This window comes from Elephas maximus, chromosome 20, assembly GCF_024166365.1.
Source record: "Elephas maximus indicus isolate mEleMax1 chromosome 20, mEleMax1 primary haplotype, whole genome shotgun sequence".
Taxonomy (NCBI): Eukaryota; Metazoa; Chordata; class Mammalia; order Proboscidea; family Elephantidae; genus Elephas; species Elephas maximus.
The window spans coordinates 41,606,936-41,623,777 of record NC_064838.1 but is presented as its reverse complement, the minus strand read 5'-3'; the positions used below and the strand labels follow the sequence as shown (position 1 = coordinate 41,623,777).

The 16,842-nt window shown below is 42.5% G+C and overlaps 2 protein-coding genes across 4 annotated transcripts in view; one reads left to right on the top strand and one right to left on the bottom strand.

Moving 5' to 3' along the window:
* The window catches only part of HMCES (5-hydroxymethylcytosine binding, ES cell specific), a 36,429-nt gene extending 20,572 nt beyond the window's left edge, over window positions 1-15,857 (bottom strand). The window contains exons 1-4 of one of the 3 annotated variants that reach the window (XM_049863142.1): window positions 15,780-15,857; window positions 14,319-14,522; window positions 7,625-7,765; window positions 5,230-5,355 (exon numbers count right to left, since the gene is read on the bottom strand). In XM_049863142.1, the coding sequence (XP_049719099.1) occupies window positions 5,230-5,355; window positions 7,625-7,765; window positions 14,319-14,501 (450 nt within the window). In that variant the 5' untranslated portion in view covers window positions 14,502-14,522; window positions 15,780-15,857. Of the gene's footprint in view, window positions 1-5,229; window positions 5,356-7,624; window positions 7,766-14,318; window positions 14,523-15,523; window positions 15,612-15,751 lie in introns of those variants that run through there. The other 2 variants (XM_049863141.1, XM_049863143.1) reach the window with 2 other exon arrangements.
* Window positions 14,692-16,674, top strand: LOC126064391 (uncharacterized). Its single transcript, XM_049863417.1, has 3 exons — window positions 14,692-14,715; window positions 15,404-16,050; window positions 16,257-16,674. Exons 1-2 carry the CDS (start codon window positions 14,692-14,694, stop codon window positions 15,992-15,994), a joined length of 615 nt encoding a protein of 204 aa, XP_049719374.1. The 3' UTR covers window positions 15,995-16,050; window positions 16,257-16,674.
* Window positions 16,675-16,842: the final 168 nt, after the last annotated feature.

Below are 16,842 nucleotides of genomic sequence, written 5' to 3'. Positions count from 1 at the left end.
TTTACTTCATCAAGTCTTCCTTTTGCTTTAGCTGCTCGACATTTGAAAGCAAGTTTCAGAGTCTCCTCTGACATCCATCTTGGTCTTTGCTTTCTTTCCTGTCTTTTCAATGACTTTTTGCTTTCTTCATGTAAGTCTGTCAGTTTGTCGTACTGTGGGGGCTTGTGTGTTGCTGTGATGCTGGAAGCTATGCCACCGGTATTCAGATACCAGCAGGGTCACACATGGAGGACAGGTTTCAGTTGAGCTTCCAGACTAAGACAGACTAGGAAGAAGGACCCGGCAGTCTACTTCTGAAAAGCACTGGCCAGTGAAAACCTTATGAATAGCAGAGGAACATTGTCTGATATAGTGATGGAAGACGAGCCCCCCCAGGTTGGAAGGCCCTCAAAAGAAGACTGGGGAAGAGCTGCCTCCTCAAAGTAGAGTCGACCTTAATGACGTGGATGGAGTAAAGCTTTTGGGACCTTCATCTGCTGATGTGGTGCGATTCAAAATGAGAAGAAACAGCTGCAAACATCCATTAATAATTGGAACCTGGAATGTATGAAGTATGAATCTAGGAAAACTGGAAATCATCAAAAATGAAATGGAACACATAAACATCGATATCCTAGGCATCAGTGAGCTGAAATGGACTGGTATTGGCCGTTTTGAATCAGACAATCATATAGTCTACTATGCTGAGAATAACAACTTGAAGAGGAATGGTGTTGCATTCATCGTCAAAAAGAACGTTTCAAGATCTATCCTGAAGTACAACGCTGTCAGTGGTAGGATAATATCCATACGCCTACAAGGAAGACCAGTTAATATGACTATTATTCAAAGTTATGCACCAACCACTAGGGCCAAAGATGAAGAAATAAAAGATTTCTATCAGCTGCTGCAGTCTGAAATTGAATGAACATGCAATCAAGATGCACTGATAATTACTGGCGATTGGAATGCAAAAGTTGGAATCAAAGAAGAAGGATCAGTAGTTGGAAAATATGGCCTTGGTGACAGAAACAATGCTGGAGATCAAATGACAGAATTTTGCAAGACCAACGACTTCTTCATTGCAAATACCTTCTTTCACCAACATAAACGGAGACTATACACATGGACCTCGCCAGATGCAACACAGAAAAATCAAATTGACTGCATCTGTGGAAAGAAACAATGGAAAAGCTGATGGTCTGTTCCAGGGGCCAACTGTGGAACAGACCATCAATTGCTCATATGCAAGTTCAAGCTGAAACTGAAGAAAATCCGAGCAAGTCCACGAGAGCCAAAATATGACCTTGAATATATTCCGCCTGAATTTAGAGGCCATCTAAAGAATAGATTTGTAAAATTACAGCCTTGCAAACCCTATGGGGGAGTTCTATTCTGTCATATAAGGTCGCTATGAGTAGGAATCACGGCAATGGGTATGCTAAGAAAAAAATCAGGAATGAAAGTGGGTTATTATCCCTTTGCAAAAATAAAAACAATTATAGAAGAATCCTATGAATAAATGTACACCAACAAATTAGGTTATCTACATGAAGTTCCTTGAAACATACAAATTACCAAAACTAAGAATAAAAAATCTCAACAGACCTAAAACAAGAAAAGAAATTGAATGGGTAATCAAAAAACTTCCAACAAAGGAAAGTCAGAACCAGATGGCTTTATTGGGAAATTCTACCAAACTTTTAAAGAAGAATTAACAACAATTGTTCTAAAACACTTCCAAAAAATAGAAGGGAACATTCCGTAATGCAGTCTATGAAGCCAGTGTTATTTTGATAAGAAAGCCAAAGAGATCACAAGAAAAAACAAAAAACTACAGGCCAATATCCCTTATAAACATAGATGCAAAAATCATTAACAAAATACGAGCAAACTGAATTCAACATCAAATTAAAATGATTCTATGCCATGACCAAGCAGGATTTATCCCAGGAATGGAAGGGTAGTTCAAAATATGAAAATCAATCAATGTAATATATCATATTAATAAAATGGAGGGGAAAAGCCAAATGATCACCTCAGTTGATGCAGACAATACATCTGACAAAATCCAACACTATTTCATGATAAAAACACTCAAGCCATGAATAAAAGGGTTTACTTTCACTTAATGGTGAAAGACTGAAAGCTTTCCTCATAATATCAGGAACAAGACAAGGATGTCTACTCTTGCCACTTCTATGATAGAAGATCAACACAAAAAATCAGTTGTATTTCTATATAAAATAGCAATGATCAAAAAATGAAATTAGGTTTTCAAGGAGCCTTGGTGGTGCAGTGGTTAAGAGCTTGGCTGCTAACCAAAAGGGTGGCAGTTCAAAATCCACCAGGGGCTCCTTGGAAACCCTATGGGGCAGTCCTACTCTGTCCTATAGGGTTGTGATAGGTCGGAATCGACTTGATGGTATACAAATTTGGTTTTCTTTTTTTTATAGGTCAATTGGCATAACGCAGTTCATAAAGGTAGTGTTCTGTGTAATACTTTGGTGAGTAGCATCTGTGGTCTTAAAAGCTTGCGAGCAGCCATCTAATATACTACTAGTGGTCTCCTCCTGTCTGTAACAAAGGAGAGTAAAGGAAACCAAAGACTCAAAGAAAAAATTAGCTCACAGGACTAATGACCCACACGTGCCACAACCTCCTCTATCCTGAGACCAGAAGAACTAGATCCTGCTGGGCTACCACTACCGACAGCTCCGACCAGGGACACAACAAAGGTCTCAGTTACTATGGGATAAACATGTAGAACAAAACTCAAAATTCATAGAAGAAGACCAGACTTACTGGACTGGTGGACACTAGAGGAACTCCTGAGACTATCTCCCTAAGACACCCTTTTAATCTGGAACTGAAGCCACTCCTGGAGGTCACTTTTCAGTCAAGTAATAAATTGGCCTATAAAATAAACATTCCTCCCGTCAGCAATGTGTTCCTCAGAACAATCAACTATACGAGACTATATGGGCAATATTTGTTTAAAAGCAAAGGTGAGAAGGCAAGGAGGGACATGGAAACTGGGATGGAAACAGGGAAGGCACGGTGGAAGTGTGGAGAATGCGGACATCTGATTGCAGGGATAGCAACCACTGTCATGGAAAAATTTGTGTATGAATTGTTGAATGGGAAACTAATTTGCTGTGTAAACTTTCCCCTAAAACACAATAAAATGTTAAAAAAATTTTTAAATGAAATTAAGAAAACAATTCCACTTAAAACAGCATCAAAAAGAATAAACTTAGGAATATATTTAACCAAGGAGACGCAAGGCTTGCAAATTGAACACTACAAAACATTGAAAGAAATTAAAGACTTAAACAGAAAGGTGTCCTGTATGCATGGATTTGAAGACTTAATATTATTATGATGGTAACAGTCCTCAAATTAATGTATAGAGACAATGTAATCCCTATCAAAATTCCAAATGTCTTTTTTTACAGAAATAGACAAGTTGTTCACAAAAATTCATCTGTAATAGAACTGCAAGGGACCCTGAATCACCAAAATAATCTTGAAAAAGAAGAACAAAGTTGGAAGACTCACATGTCCCTATTTCAAAACTTACTACAAAGCTACAGTACTAAGGAACGTACTAGCATAAGGAAAGACACATAAATTAACAAAATAGAATTGAGAGTCCAGAAATAAACCCATACATGTACAGTCAATTGATTTTCAACAAGGTTACCAAGACCATTCAATGGGGGAAAGAACAGTCTTTTAAACAAATGTTACTGGGACAAATGGGTAGGCACATATAGGCACATCATATATAAAGTTCAACTCAAAAGGTATCTAAGATCTAAATATAAGAGCTAAAACTATAAAAGTCCTAGAAAAAAAACATAAGAGTAAATCCTCATGACCCTGGATTTGGCAGTGGATTCTTGGATATGGTATCAAAAGCACAGGCAACAAAAGAAAAATATAGACAAATCAGACTTCAAAATTAAATCCTTTTGTGCTCCAAAGGACACTGTCAAGAAAGTGAAAAGACAACCCACAGAATGGGGAGAAAATATTTGCAAATCATGTATTTGGTAAGGGTCTAGTATCTAGACTACATAAATCTTTTATAACTCATCAACAGAAAGACAAACAACCCAAATAAAAAATAGCCAAAAGGCATAACCAGAACTCAATTAAAAAGAATGCTCCCACAATGTAAAAAATGTCACTGAACAATCTGAATGGAAATTGTCAAACGGGAACCTAACTTGCTGTATAAACTTTCACCAAAAACACAATAACCCCGAAAACACAATATCATATATATATACATATATATATACATATATATGTATATATACCTATATACATATATACACACAAAGGACTAAAGTATTTCTCCAAAGATATACAAGTTGCCAATTTAGCACATGAAAAGATGCTCAACATCAATAGTCAACAGTGAAATGCAAATCAAAACCACAATGAGATACCAACACACATCCACTAGTATGGCTATAATCAAGAAAATGGAAAATAACAAGTGTTGGTGAGGAAAAAGAGAAAATGGATTTGATCCTCATACACTGCTAGCGGGAATATAAAATGGTGCAGCCACTGTGAAAGAGTTAGGTGGTTCAGCAAAAACTTAAACACAGAATTATCATATGACCCATCAATTTCATGCCTAGGTATATACCTAAGAGAATTGAAAACAGGCGTTCAAACAAAAACCTGTACGTGAATGTTCACAGTGGAATTATTCATAATAGTCAAAAGGTGGAAACAACCCAAATGTCCATCAACTGACGAATGGATAAACAAATTGTAGTATATCCATTAATGGAATATTATATAGCCATAAAAAGGAATAAAGTACTGATACATACCACAACATGGGTAAACCTCAAAAAACTTACGCTTAGTGGAAGAAGCCAGACACAGAAGGCCACGTAATGTATGATTCAATTTGATGAAATATCCAGGATAGGCAAATCCATACAGATATAAAGTAGATTAACAGTTGTCAGGGGACAGAGGAAGGGGGGAGATGGGGAGTGACTGCTAATAAGTATGGGGGGGGTGATGAAAATATTCCAAAATTAGGTAATGTGGCATAAAAGAGTAAACCTTAAAAGAGTAAACTTTCTGGTGAATTTTTATCTCAATAAAGCTGTTATTTAAAAAATAAAACTTTGTAAGGGGAAAAAAAAAAGCCCTCCTTGGATTAATTGTTTGCTTACACCTCTTCAAATATCTACTGAGTTCTTTTGCTTCTGATACCTTTTCTGTCTTGATTTGGGGGAAGTAGATGAAGTATGGCTGCGTCTGATTTGTTCCCTGATATCTTTGCCACTCGTAGAATCCATCTGCTAGCACAACACAGCGTCTTCCCTTCTGCAGAGGCACCTGAGGGAAAACAGGAGGAAGATATGGTCTTAGTGATAACCATGTTTCATGATCTGATTTAAAATCTTAGGTCCACCCGTGTGTGACCTTAGAGCAGTTATTTAAGTTCTCTGTACCTCACTTATGCATTAAGTGGTGATAATGGCATCCAGTTATGCTGATGTTGAAAAGATTAAAATTACGTACATAGAAGCAACCAGCTCTTTACCTAACAACAGGCACTTATGGTGGCTCGTCTCCTAAGCTGGCACCCCGACTTACTACATACTACTCTATGTAGTCCTCTCCCAAAATGAATTTGGGCTGGCTCTGTATAACCAATAGATTGCAGTAGAAGTGATTCTTGTGACTTTCAAGACTAGATCACAAAGTTTTGCAGCTCCTATAGCTTCTGCCCCGCTTTCTTGGATTGTAAGTTCTGGAGTAAGCCAGCCACCATGTAAGAAGCCTGACTACCCTGAGACTGCCAAGCTAGGCATGTGCAAAGGCTTCCAGTTGTTCTAGCCATCCCTGATGAGGCATCAGACTGTCGGTGAAGAAGTTATTTTAGATAGACATCCAGCCCTAGCTGCCATCTGATTATAACTGCCTAAGAAACCCCAAGTGAGAAATGTCCAGTTGTGTGCAATGGATGGCTTTTGTGTGGCCTTTCTCACCATGATCTTGTAACTCCCACCCAAGTGACTGGGTAGCACTGCGCAAACAAAGTTTAACTGTAGCCCACCAAGGGGACTGGTCAATTTTGCCATCCTGCTAGGCTTAAAATAAGCCATCTCAGAGATGGGATGGAGAGGATCTCACTACCACCAAGGAAGAAGAACCAAGAGCAGAGTGGGTCCTCTGGACCCGGGATTCCTGTGCTGAGAAGCTCCTGGAACTGGGACACAGAGAGAGGAGAGAGAGAGAGCTGTAATATTAAAGATGGTGACAGGCAGTGGCAGAGAAACAGCAGCAGAGACACTGGCAGGAGATGGTGTGATAGGCTTCCCAGCCCATGGAGGAAAAAAGCTGAGTGGCTTTGGGCAGGAAGCTTACTGGTGGAGTAGGGTGCCTCCATGCACTTGGTGGAGCTAGGTTTGCCAACCCACAGAGCTAGAGCTGGCACTTATTGGCAGAGCTAAAAGAGCTTTGTAACACTTGCCCAACCAGGGCAGAGGCTGAGGGGCCAGAGAGAGGTGTGCCTGCAGGCATGGGTGAGAAAAGGCTGTCCTGACGGAAGAACTGTATCCTGAGCGCTCACGAACCTCAATTGTTACTTTCCTAATAAACCCCATAATTGTAATATGGTCTGTGTCATGGATTGAATTATGTCTCCGAAAATCTATTAACTTGTTTAGGCCATGATTCCCAGTATTCTGTAGTTGTCTTCCATTCTGTGATTGTAATTTTATGTTAAAGAGGATTAGGGTGGGATTGTAACACCACCTTTATCTAAGTCACCTCCCTGATCCAAGGTAAAGGGACATACCCTGGGCCTGCACCACCTTTTATTTCTCAAGAGATAAAAGGAAAGGGAAGCAAGCACAGAGAGTTGGGGACCTCATACCACCAAAAAAGCAGCACCAGGAGCAGACCACGTCCTTTGGACCCTGCGCCTGAGAAGCTCTTCAACCGGGGGAAGATTGAGCACAAGGACCTTCCTCCAGAGCTGACAAAGAGAGAAAGCCTTGCCCTGCAGCTGACACCCTGAATGTGGACTTGTAACCTACTAGACTGTGAGAGAATAAACTTCTCTTTGTTAAAACCATCCACTTGTGGTATTTCTGTTATAGCAGCACTACATAACTACGACAGTCTGTGAGTTCTGTGTAGCTACTGCAATGAATTATCAAACCCAGCAGAGATGCAGAGAGTGCGATGGGAGGGACGGTTGGTCTCAGAATTGGTAAAGATGGCAGAGAGAGAAGGCATGTTTGACCTCCGCCTCATAGGAATCAGTCTTGGGCCGATGATCTTGATTTTCCCTCCTGATCATGAAGTTAGAGGACGTCAGATGCCGCTGCAGCACCATTTTTACACCAGTTGAACCCAGTTACCTCACAGAATATGAGAGATAACAATAAATTGTTTTAAGCCACTAAGTTTTGGCATGGTTTGTTACACAGTAATAAATGGAACACCACTCAACATTAACAACTGGGAACATTCTTTGTGACCTTAAGGAGGTTCTAAAGAGAACCTTATTTTATTTCACAGGTATACAGGACACTAATAATTCTGTTAGAAACAAGATCAGGATATGTGCTTTTTCCCTAGACCAGGCACCTACCTTGAAAGACTGCTTCTCCATCATGGTATCACTACGACAGTTGGAAGTATTGAATCGCAGCTTGGAAGGATCATCTCTGAACCAAGACGGGACCAAGCCCCATCGCATGGGAGCAATGATACGCTCAGATGAGTCGGCATCCTGCCAGAGACAAAAGGAAGATCCAGTGAGATCATAATGAAATTTAGAAAACCAAATGTAGCACATGCATTACGTTACTATTAGTAATTAAACACAAAGAATAAGAGATTTTTAAAAGTGAAAAATTCTGCTTGAAAACAATTTTAGTGATTTATCACAAGGTGACTAAATTTTGAGTTCTTTAGCAACCATATTTATTAGAATGTAAGACATTCTGCTGGGATCAGGTGGGGGATACGAAGAAGTTTAGTTCCTGTAAACTTTTAATTAGAGCCTACTATGGGACAGACAAAGCCCTGGTGGCGTAGTGGTTCGGAGTTCGGCTGTTAACCAAACGCTTGGCAGTTCATATCCACCAGCCACTCCTTGGAAACCCTATGGGGCAGTTCTACTCTGTCCTATACAGACACTATGAGTTAGAAATGACTTCACAGCACAGAATAATAACAAGATAGGAGAGACAAGGAGCCCTGGTGGTGTAATGGTTAAGTGCTCAGCTGCTAACCAAAAGGTTAGTGGTTTGAACCCTCCAGCCACTCTGCAGGAGAAAATACCTGTCAATTTGCTCCCGAAAAGATTATAGCCTATGGGGCAGTTCTACTCTGTCACACAGGGTTGTGAATCAACTTGACAGCACACGATAACGATGACAATGGGAGAGTCAATGCTAGGCCCTATACTTCACATGGCCCCAGCATTCAAGAAGCAGAAGTTACAATCATAATACAGTGAGGTACATGTTATAATCAAGGGATGTACAGGGTGTTATAGAGGTACACAAAAGAGTGTTTAACCTAAAGGGCTTACACTACAGCATGTGAGGCCACATGGATATAAAAACATTAAAAATATAAGATACTATACACTAAGGGCCAGATAAGTGGTACGGACAATGAGTGTCAAAGGAATTCACTGAAGACTGATCTACAAGAGATGGAATGAAGTACCAGCTCCTTACAAGGAGTTGGGGAGAGATGAGAGAGCGTTCTTGAACTGGGTCCCAAATGAGGTACAGGACTGACACAGAGAAGAGATGGGAGGGAAGACCAGATATGAAATTAGTTGAGCAAAGAGACCATGTCAGGAATGTGCAGGAAATGGTTTGTGCAGAAAAGTTAATATAGCAGGCCTGAGGCAGTTATTTTTAGAAGGGCTTGCTTGCAAGGTTGGCCCTTGGCTAGCAGCTGGGAACTTAGATTCTGGAGAGTGCGCCCTCCTTTCTCTAATTGATGAGTAGTTTACTGTGCCTAGTCTGTTTGTGCAAACAATGAGGTTTATGCTGAACATTTGCTTTCCTTCTGGGAGTCTGCAATTTTGGTAGTTGTGAGGCAGAGGGTGCCTACATGACCAGAAAACCAATTGCCGGGGAGCAGATTCTGACTCATAGCGACCCCATTTGTATCAGAGTAGACCTGTGCTCCATATGGTTTTCAGTGGCTGATTTTGCAGTAGATTGCCAGGCTTTTCTTCTGAGGTGACTCTGGGTGTACTCAAACCTCCAACCTTTTGATTAACAGCCAAGCACGTTAACTGTATCACCCAGGGACTCCCCTTCATGATCAGCTCCCAATAAAAAATCCTGGGCCCTGGGTCTCTAATGGGCTTCTCTGGGCAGAAACATTGCAGACCTGTTACTGCATTTTTCACTGCAGGAGAAAGTAGCATGTTTAGTGTGTCCCCTCACTGGAGGGAAAGGGCGTAAGGAAGCCTGCTCATGGATTTCTCCAGACTTGTGTCTTTTTCCCTTGCTGGTTCTATAGTATTTCCTTTCACTGTAATAAAGCTTAGCTGTAAGTACAACTATAAGTCTTGTGAGGTGGAGGTGGTTTTGGGAACTCCTGATACACAGTTATTAAGCTTTTTTTGGGTAATAGACACCTTGATAAATTGATAAAATCTACAGATTAAAATGTACATATACACTATTCTGCACAGTATAGTACACTATTGATTGGAAGAGACCAGTGAGTAGTGAGTACATTTTGGGTACTACTACAGTGGTTCATGGGTAAGCATAAGGTGGGTCTGGTGATAGCAGTGAGAATAAAAGTAATATCAAAAAAATAGGAAAAAAATGAAACTGTGGTAGTGATTGCATTGGGAGGGAAAAATAAAACAGGGTGATTATGTTTTCAAGCCTAGAAGACTGAAATTGTAACAGTACTATGGAACAAAAGAGAAAAATCTGAAGAGTGGTTTGATTTGTGGAACGACCATGTGTTGAATTTCAGGTAATAGGAGAAAGTCTGAGGCAGTTTTAAAAAATGGTCATAAAATCTTTAACATTCCTCTCACTGAGATATAGGGTCTATGTCCCTTCCCCCTTAATCTGCACTAGCTTGTGACCTCCTTGTAACCAAAAGAAAGTGGCACAAAAAGCACCGTATGATTGCCAAGGACAGGTCAGAAAAGGTGTTTCGATTTCTATCTTGCTTGCTGAGACTCTGCTTTTGGAGCTCTGAGTCGCCGGTTAAGAAATCGTTATCATAAGACTGCCATGCTGTGAGAAAGCCCATGTCGTGTGGAGAGGCCACATGGAGGTGTTCCAGTCAACTGTGAACCAACATCAACTGCCAGATAAATGAGTGAAGATGCCTCCAGATCGGGGGTTGGCAAACATTTTCTGTAAAGGGCAGATAGTATTTTAGGCTTTGCGGGCCATAACGTCTCTGTTGCAACTACTCAACGCTGCTGTTATAGCACCAACACAGCCATAAACAGATGAGTGGACATTGCTGTGTTCCATAAAACTTCATTTATAAACACAGGCAGAGATCAGGACTTGGCCCTCAGGTCCTAGTTTTCCAACTCCTGCTCTAAATGATTCTATCCCCAGATGCCATCTTCCCATCTGATGCTGCAGACGTCAGGGAGAAGACAAACCGTTTACACATATGCCCTGTCCTAATTCTTAACTGGTGAACATAATTAAAAGGTTGTTTTAAGCTACTAGAACAAAATCCAAGTAGAGTTTCCACTCAGAGATGTGGAATTAAAGCTTAGGAGGAAGGTGGCATGGTATAGAGGAGGGGTCAGCAAATTTCTTCTGCAAAGGGCCAGATAGTAAATATTTTTAGCTTTGATATCTCATACAGTCGCTGTTGGAAACTACTCAAGCAACTCAACTCTGCTGCTGGTGCCATGAATGCAACCAAAGACAATATGTAAACAAATGAGTATAGCTATGTTCCAACAAAACCTTATTTACAAATATAGGCAGTGGGCCAGATCTGGTTTGAGGACCATAGTGTGTCAACCACTGGTACAGAGGAAAGAACAAGGGCTTTGTAAGGAGACCTTGGTTCAAAAATCCCTTCTCTGCTACTTATGAGGCTGGACTAGTCTCAACTTCCTGGACCTTTATTTGCAAAAACAGAGTGAACAATACCTATTTTGAGGATGCTTTTTAAGAATTAAAGATACTATGATTAAAATGTGTGGCACAGAGTAGGCACTCAAATTGTTGTTTAATATTTTTCTAAGGTTAGGATGAAAAAGAAACGGTAAAATTCTCTATACAAAGGTGACTGTTAAATCTGTGAGGATAAATGAAGTTAATTCTTAAGGAGTCTTGTGATTAATCAAGTGCAAGCTTTAACCTGGGAGTACAAACAAAGGAGAAAAGAAAGAAACGTAGCGTCTAAGTACCCAGAGAGATAAGAGCAGAAATCAGGAAAGTCATGAGAAGATGGAATTCCAAGAAGGAAATCATCAGTAGTGGTACTGTCTCAGAAGGGCTTCTCTGACTGAAGCTAATTTCTCCACAGTGCTCCTGATATGATCCCATCCGGCTTCCTCCAGAATCTTGCCTTTTCATATCTATATAAGGCACTGTTTTTTTTTAAATCTATATATTTTTTCCTTAAAGACACAGGCAGCCTAGGTATACTGTATACCCAGAGGCATGAAGAATGAAACCAACGACAGTATAAGAAAACTAAGGAAAAGACGACCCTGGAAGAAATGGGAAGGGAGAGAAAATAAATGGAAGCGTTAGCCTCATCAGTGATAGGAGGGAGAGGGAATGGGTGAAAACACAGCTTTTGTAAATCTTTCTCCAGAATCAAATGTGTCTTTCAAGCAGAAGTCACTCCACCCTCAAAAAAAGCATAAATGAGAATAAGAGGTATTATTATATAATGGCCAAATACAATAACTTCTCATTAGACATTTTTGAGAACCTGTGGTTCTCAACGGGGGGAATTTTTTGACACCTGCCCCCGCTCCCCACCCAATGACAATGCCAGGAGACATTTTTAGTTGTAAGGACCTGTGGAGGGGTCCTACTGGCATCTACTGGGTAGAAGCCAGGAATACTGCTGAACAACCTACAAGCACAGGACAGCTCCCCACAACCAAGAATTATTCTGCCCAAAATGTCAACAGTGTCAAGGTTGAGAGATTCTGTTTTCACAAATTTTATCGATCACCTTTAACTCCAACACTTGAATGTGTTCACTGGACAACTGTAAACCAAACCTAAACGTAAGGCTGCCCCCTATTGGGCACAAGGAACAGAAAATGTCTGAGAAGCCAAAATACTGAAATATTGCTCAGTATTAGTCATCTTTTCCTCCACCATTTTGGACTCTGACCAGACAGCTGGTAGCACTGGGGTAGAAAAATGAAAGAGGAAATAATTTGCAAATCAGTGGTTTCAAATGCAAATGTCACAATGTGTACACATGTGCAGGCTGTTGATGATTTGGAGTAATGAACTGTTGAAATGGTTCTAATTTTGCCTTATAATTTACAGGTTTGGGAAAAATGAAACCTCAAATATTAATCAAAATTGAGAAGCCCTAGAAATCTTAACAAAACACTACATCAACAAATTCATACCACTGATCCAAAAGGAAGGCTGTGTTTGCTACGGGCTCCACTTTTCCCATTCCCAGTTCTAGGAGGCATTCACTGGAGTGGGAACAGTAGTGTGGATCTGCGTCCCAATTCTGCTCCCCATTGATTGGTAACCTAGGACAAGTCACAATCTTTCTATACTTGTCTTTATACCTGTTAAACAATTTTTTTTCTTCCAGCTAATATTCATTCTACAATTCTAAAGAGAACCATGGCTAAAAAACAGTAAGGCTCACACACTTAGTCCTTCTTCCTCACTCCAAATTATGCCTTCCTCTGACACGTTTTATTTTTTCTTTTTTCCTTCAAAGCTCCCCATGATATTTATTTTATCTTGATTTCCCTCTCATTAAAAAAAAATTTAGTTTCAATAGGAAGTATGCAGCCTCTAAAAATGACCCAAGATAATTTCATGTAAATGGTTTCATTCAACCAAAAAGATCAATGTTATTTAGTACGTTTATTTTAGAGTTAATGTGATCCCTGTAACACAGAACTGGAAACCCTGAGTGCTACGGCTGCTAACCAAAGGGTCGGCAGTTCAAATCCGCCAGGCGCTCCTTGGAAACTCTGTGGGGCAGTTCTACTCTGTCCTATAGGGTCGCTATGAGTCGGAATCGACTCGATGGCATTGGGTTTTGGGTAACATAGAACTAAGTCTTTTTTGACCACCATATTATCATGAAGAGTATGTACCAGAAAAATAATCAACTTTATGAAGTGATTTCAGCGTTATGAGCCATATACAATCAAAATTGAGGGTAGAAATAATGATTTTTAAAGAATATATCAAGGGCGTTTAAAATGCTAAAGACATGAAAAAACTATTAACTTTTGGAATAAAGTATCTTTATTACACTAGACACACACACACAACATTCAGAATATAAGGCAAAAGAAGTAAAACATGATTGTAAATTATCGGTCACTCCACACTACAGTATCCAGTATAAACACAATGAATACAATGAAGTTTCGGAAAACCAAATCAAAATACATCTGTTCCTAGCTTCAGTAAGAGACAAACATAGAAAGATTAAAAACACAAGAAGAGACACTTTTCAATTTTAACATAATCTGAAATGTTTTAGATTAAGCTGGGCCTATATTAATCCTGCCCCAGCCCTGGAGATTCTGATTCAGCTGGCCTGGTAAAAGGCTTGGCAACTTAAAAAGATACTCAAATGTTCCTGATGATCAGTGAGGACTGAAAGCTGCTATCTTAAAAAAAAAAAAATGTTTTCAAATACAAACCCATTGCTGTCGAGTTGATTCCGACTTTTAGTGACTCTATAGGACAGATCAGAACTGCCCCATAGAGTTTCCAAGGAGCTCCTGGTAGATTTGAACTGCTAACCTTTTAGTTGGCAGCTGTAGCTCTTCACCACTATGCCAACCAGAGTTTCCATTCAAATGTAAGGCTCATGTTAATGAATGCGGCACGCATTAAGGCCTTGTATAGAAAAGGCACTTAAATCGCGCCTAAAGTATCCTCTCTAAGGTTAAAAGACAGTAATAAAACTTCTTTCATTGAGGCCCAGGAGGTTCTCAACTGCGGAATGGAATACATTAATAAAGGCTGGTAGTTAACGTCATCCCAGAGGCTGAGCATACGCCAAACCACATAGGAATAGATGACCACCACGATGCGGAGCCAGAGGCTGGTCTGGTACACATAAAGTGGTTACGTTACCTTCTCAAAGTGCAGTCGAGACAGAAGCACTGGGCTGTTAGACTGAGGACTCTTGTTATAAGAGGGGCAATACTTGTCAGGGTCCCTCCACTCTGGGAGTTGCTGCTGGCCCTGCCTGTTCCGATAGGCACAAGCTCTTGTGAGAACATCTATAGGTAAGTGGCAGGATGTTCGTCCACACATTTTCCAACACTGCCTCTCAACCTGTAAATCATAAAAGAAAAAACATTACAGAAAGTTGGTATATCTCAAATATCAGGTCTCATTCCTTTATTCACAGCACTCTCAAGATTCCCACAGCACTCTCTGTACTGTGGTTCTATGTAACCATTTGTCTAAGTTTCCTCTAAGAAGTTCGATCAAGGCAAAGATTATGCCCGTTTTGTTCACTGTGCAAGTCAGTATATTAAGTTAGGAGGTGCTTCATAAATATTTAGTGATTGAATACAAGAAATCACATTTCTCTGAGAAGCTTATTTTCTTTGGTTTAATGGTTCAGCCAAGAAAGGCAAAATGACAACTCTTCAGACATGGAGTGGACTGGACAATGGGTTGGAGAGGGATGCTGGTGAGGAGTGAGCTTCTTGGATCAGGTGGACACTTGAGACTATGTTGGCATCTCCTGCCTGGAGGGGAGATGAGAGGGTGGAGGGGGTTAGAAGCTGGTGAAAAGGACAGGAAAAGAGAGAGTGGAGGGAGAGAGCGGGCTGTCTCATTAAGGGGAGAGTAATTGGGCGTGTGTAGCCAGGTGTATATGGGTTTTTGTGTGAGAGACTGACTTGATTTGTAAACTTTCACTTCAAGCACAATAAAAATTATAAAGAAAAAAAAGAAAGGCAAAATGAGGTCTCTGGTCACTTCTGGGTAGCTCTTTCCTCTTGGTGACTCCATCCTCACCATCTTGTCCTCCCACCCCTTCTCTTCCTTCCCCACTCGCTGGATGAGCACATCACACCTGCGAGGACGGCAACCAGGCCGGCGCGGAAGCTGACCCCCAGCGCAGGCACTTGGCCTCTTTCTCGTCCATCTGTGTCTCCTCTCTGCGCCCCACATGCCAGGCTCCCCACCCCCCCCCCACGCCCCAGCGAGGAAGGGGCGGCGACTCTCGGGGCCGCCCGCGTCAGCAGCAGAGCAGCAGGTCGCCCGAACCCGCCGCCAGCGCGGCCTCGCCCCTCCCTGCCGGATCTGGGGTCCGCCCGCCTTACCTGCCCTCGCGGCCGCTCCGCGCCACCTCATCTCAGCTTCTGCCGCCTCACGTCGGCCGCCCGCTCGCGTCACCTCACCTCAGCCCCGGCCACCCGGCATCGCCTCACCTCGGCCCCAACCGTCCTGAGTCACCTCACCTGAGCCCCGGCTCCCCCGCGTCGCCTCACCCCAGCCCCGACTGCCCCGCGTCGCCTCACCCCAGCCCCGACTGCCCCGCGTCGCCTCACCCCCGCCGAGCGTCTCGCGTCGCCTCACCTCAGCCCGGGCAGCACAACAGCGTCGCCCGGTTCGGACCGCAGAAGTGCGGCCCTACGCTGGGCGCCAGGCCCCGCCCCCCAGAGGTCAGCCACGCCCCCAGAGGCTCCGGGAGCCACGCTCCCAGCGGCGGCTGGATCCCGCGCAGTTCCGTCATGGAAGGGAGGCGCCCTGGAATCCGAGTCTTGCGGAAGTTCCCCGGGAGACGACAATGATTGGCCTCAAGGTTCTCCGAGCTCCACTTCTCTCTGGTTCGCCGTTCCCCTGTGAGGTTAGCCCACCCTTCCCCAGCGCGAACCGCAGGGACGGGGGTGGGGGAGGGCCCCGGACGACTGGGCTGAGCGCGCGCGTGTCCCGCCGGTTTGCAGAGACCCTAGCCGCGTCCCCTTGGCAGTGGGGGGGGGGGGGTGGGGGGGAACCATAGCTCTATGGCACCAGGTTGTCGAAAGGGAAAACTCCGTTTTCTTAACTTTGCAGTTCTACTGTCTCATAGTTCGGGGCAGAAAATGGAGCCGTCAGGAAAAGTTCCATCAATCACACAAATGACCCTCAGACTTTGGTGGGCACCGGAATGAGACTGACCAAGACCCTCACACCTCCCTCCCACGTGTATTAAAACTGCAAAATCCCCCGGGGCTTGAGTTTAAAGCTCAGCCTTCTGAACCTGCTCCTTGAGACCTGAATCAGGGATTTCTGCATTGTAGCCAAGAGACTGCTCTTCTCTGTGCTCCTTCCCTGGGTTCTGTTCATTCTCTCGATTGGACTGAACCCCACTGCAAATTTACCTCAGATTTGATGCTAGGGAACAGGTAAACCACCCAAACCCTTTGAGGCCTCCATCTGTCATCTACGAAAGGAGGATGATGGTGAAAGCCCATGAATAAAAGTGTGAACTCAGTGCCTATTGGTTCTTGCTCTCAGCAGTCCTTTTACTGCTCCTGTCCCTGGGCTTGGTCTGGGGACAATGATGGGTGAGACAGGATGCACCTCACACTAAGTACAATTCCCAAGGGGCTATGGTACCGTGGGTACAAAGGGTATCCTTTGTAGGTACTCTGGTTGG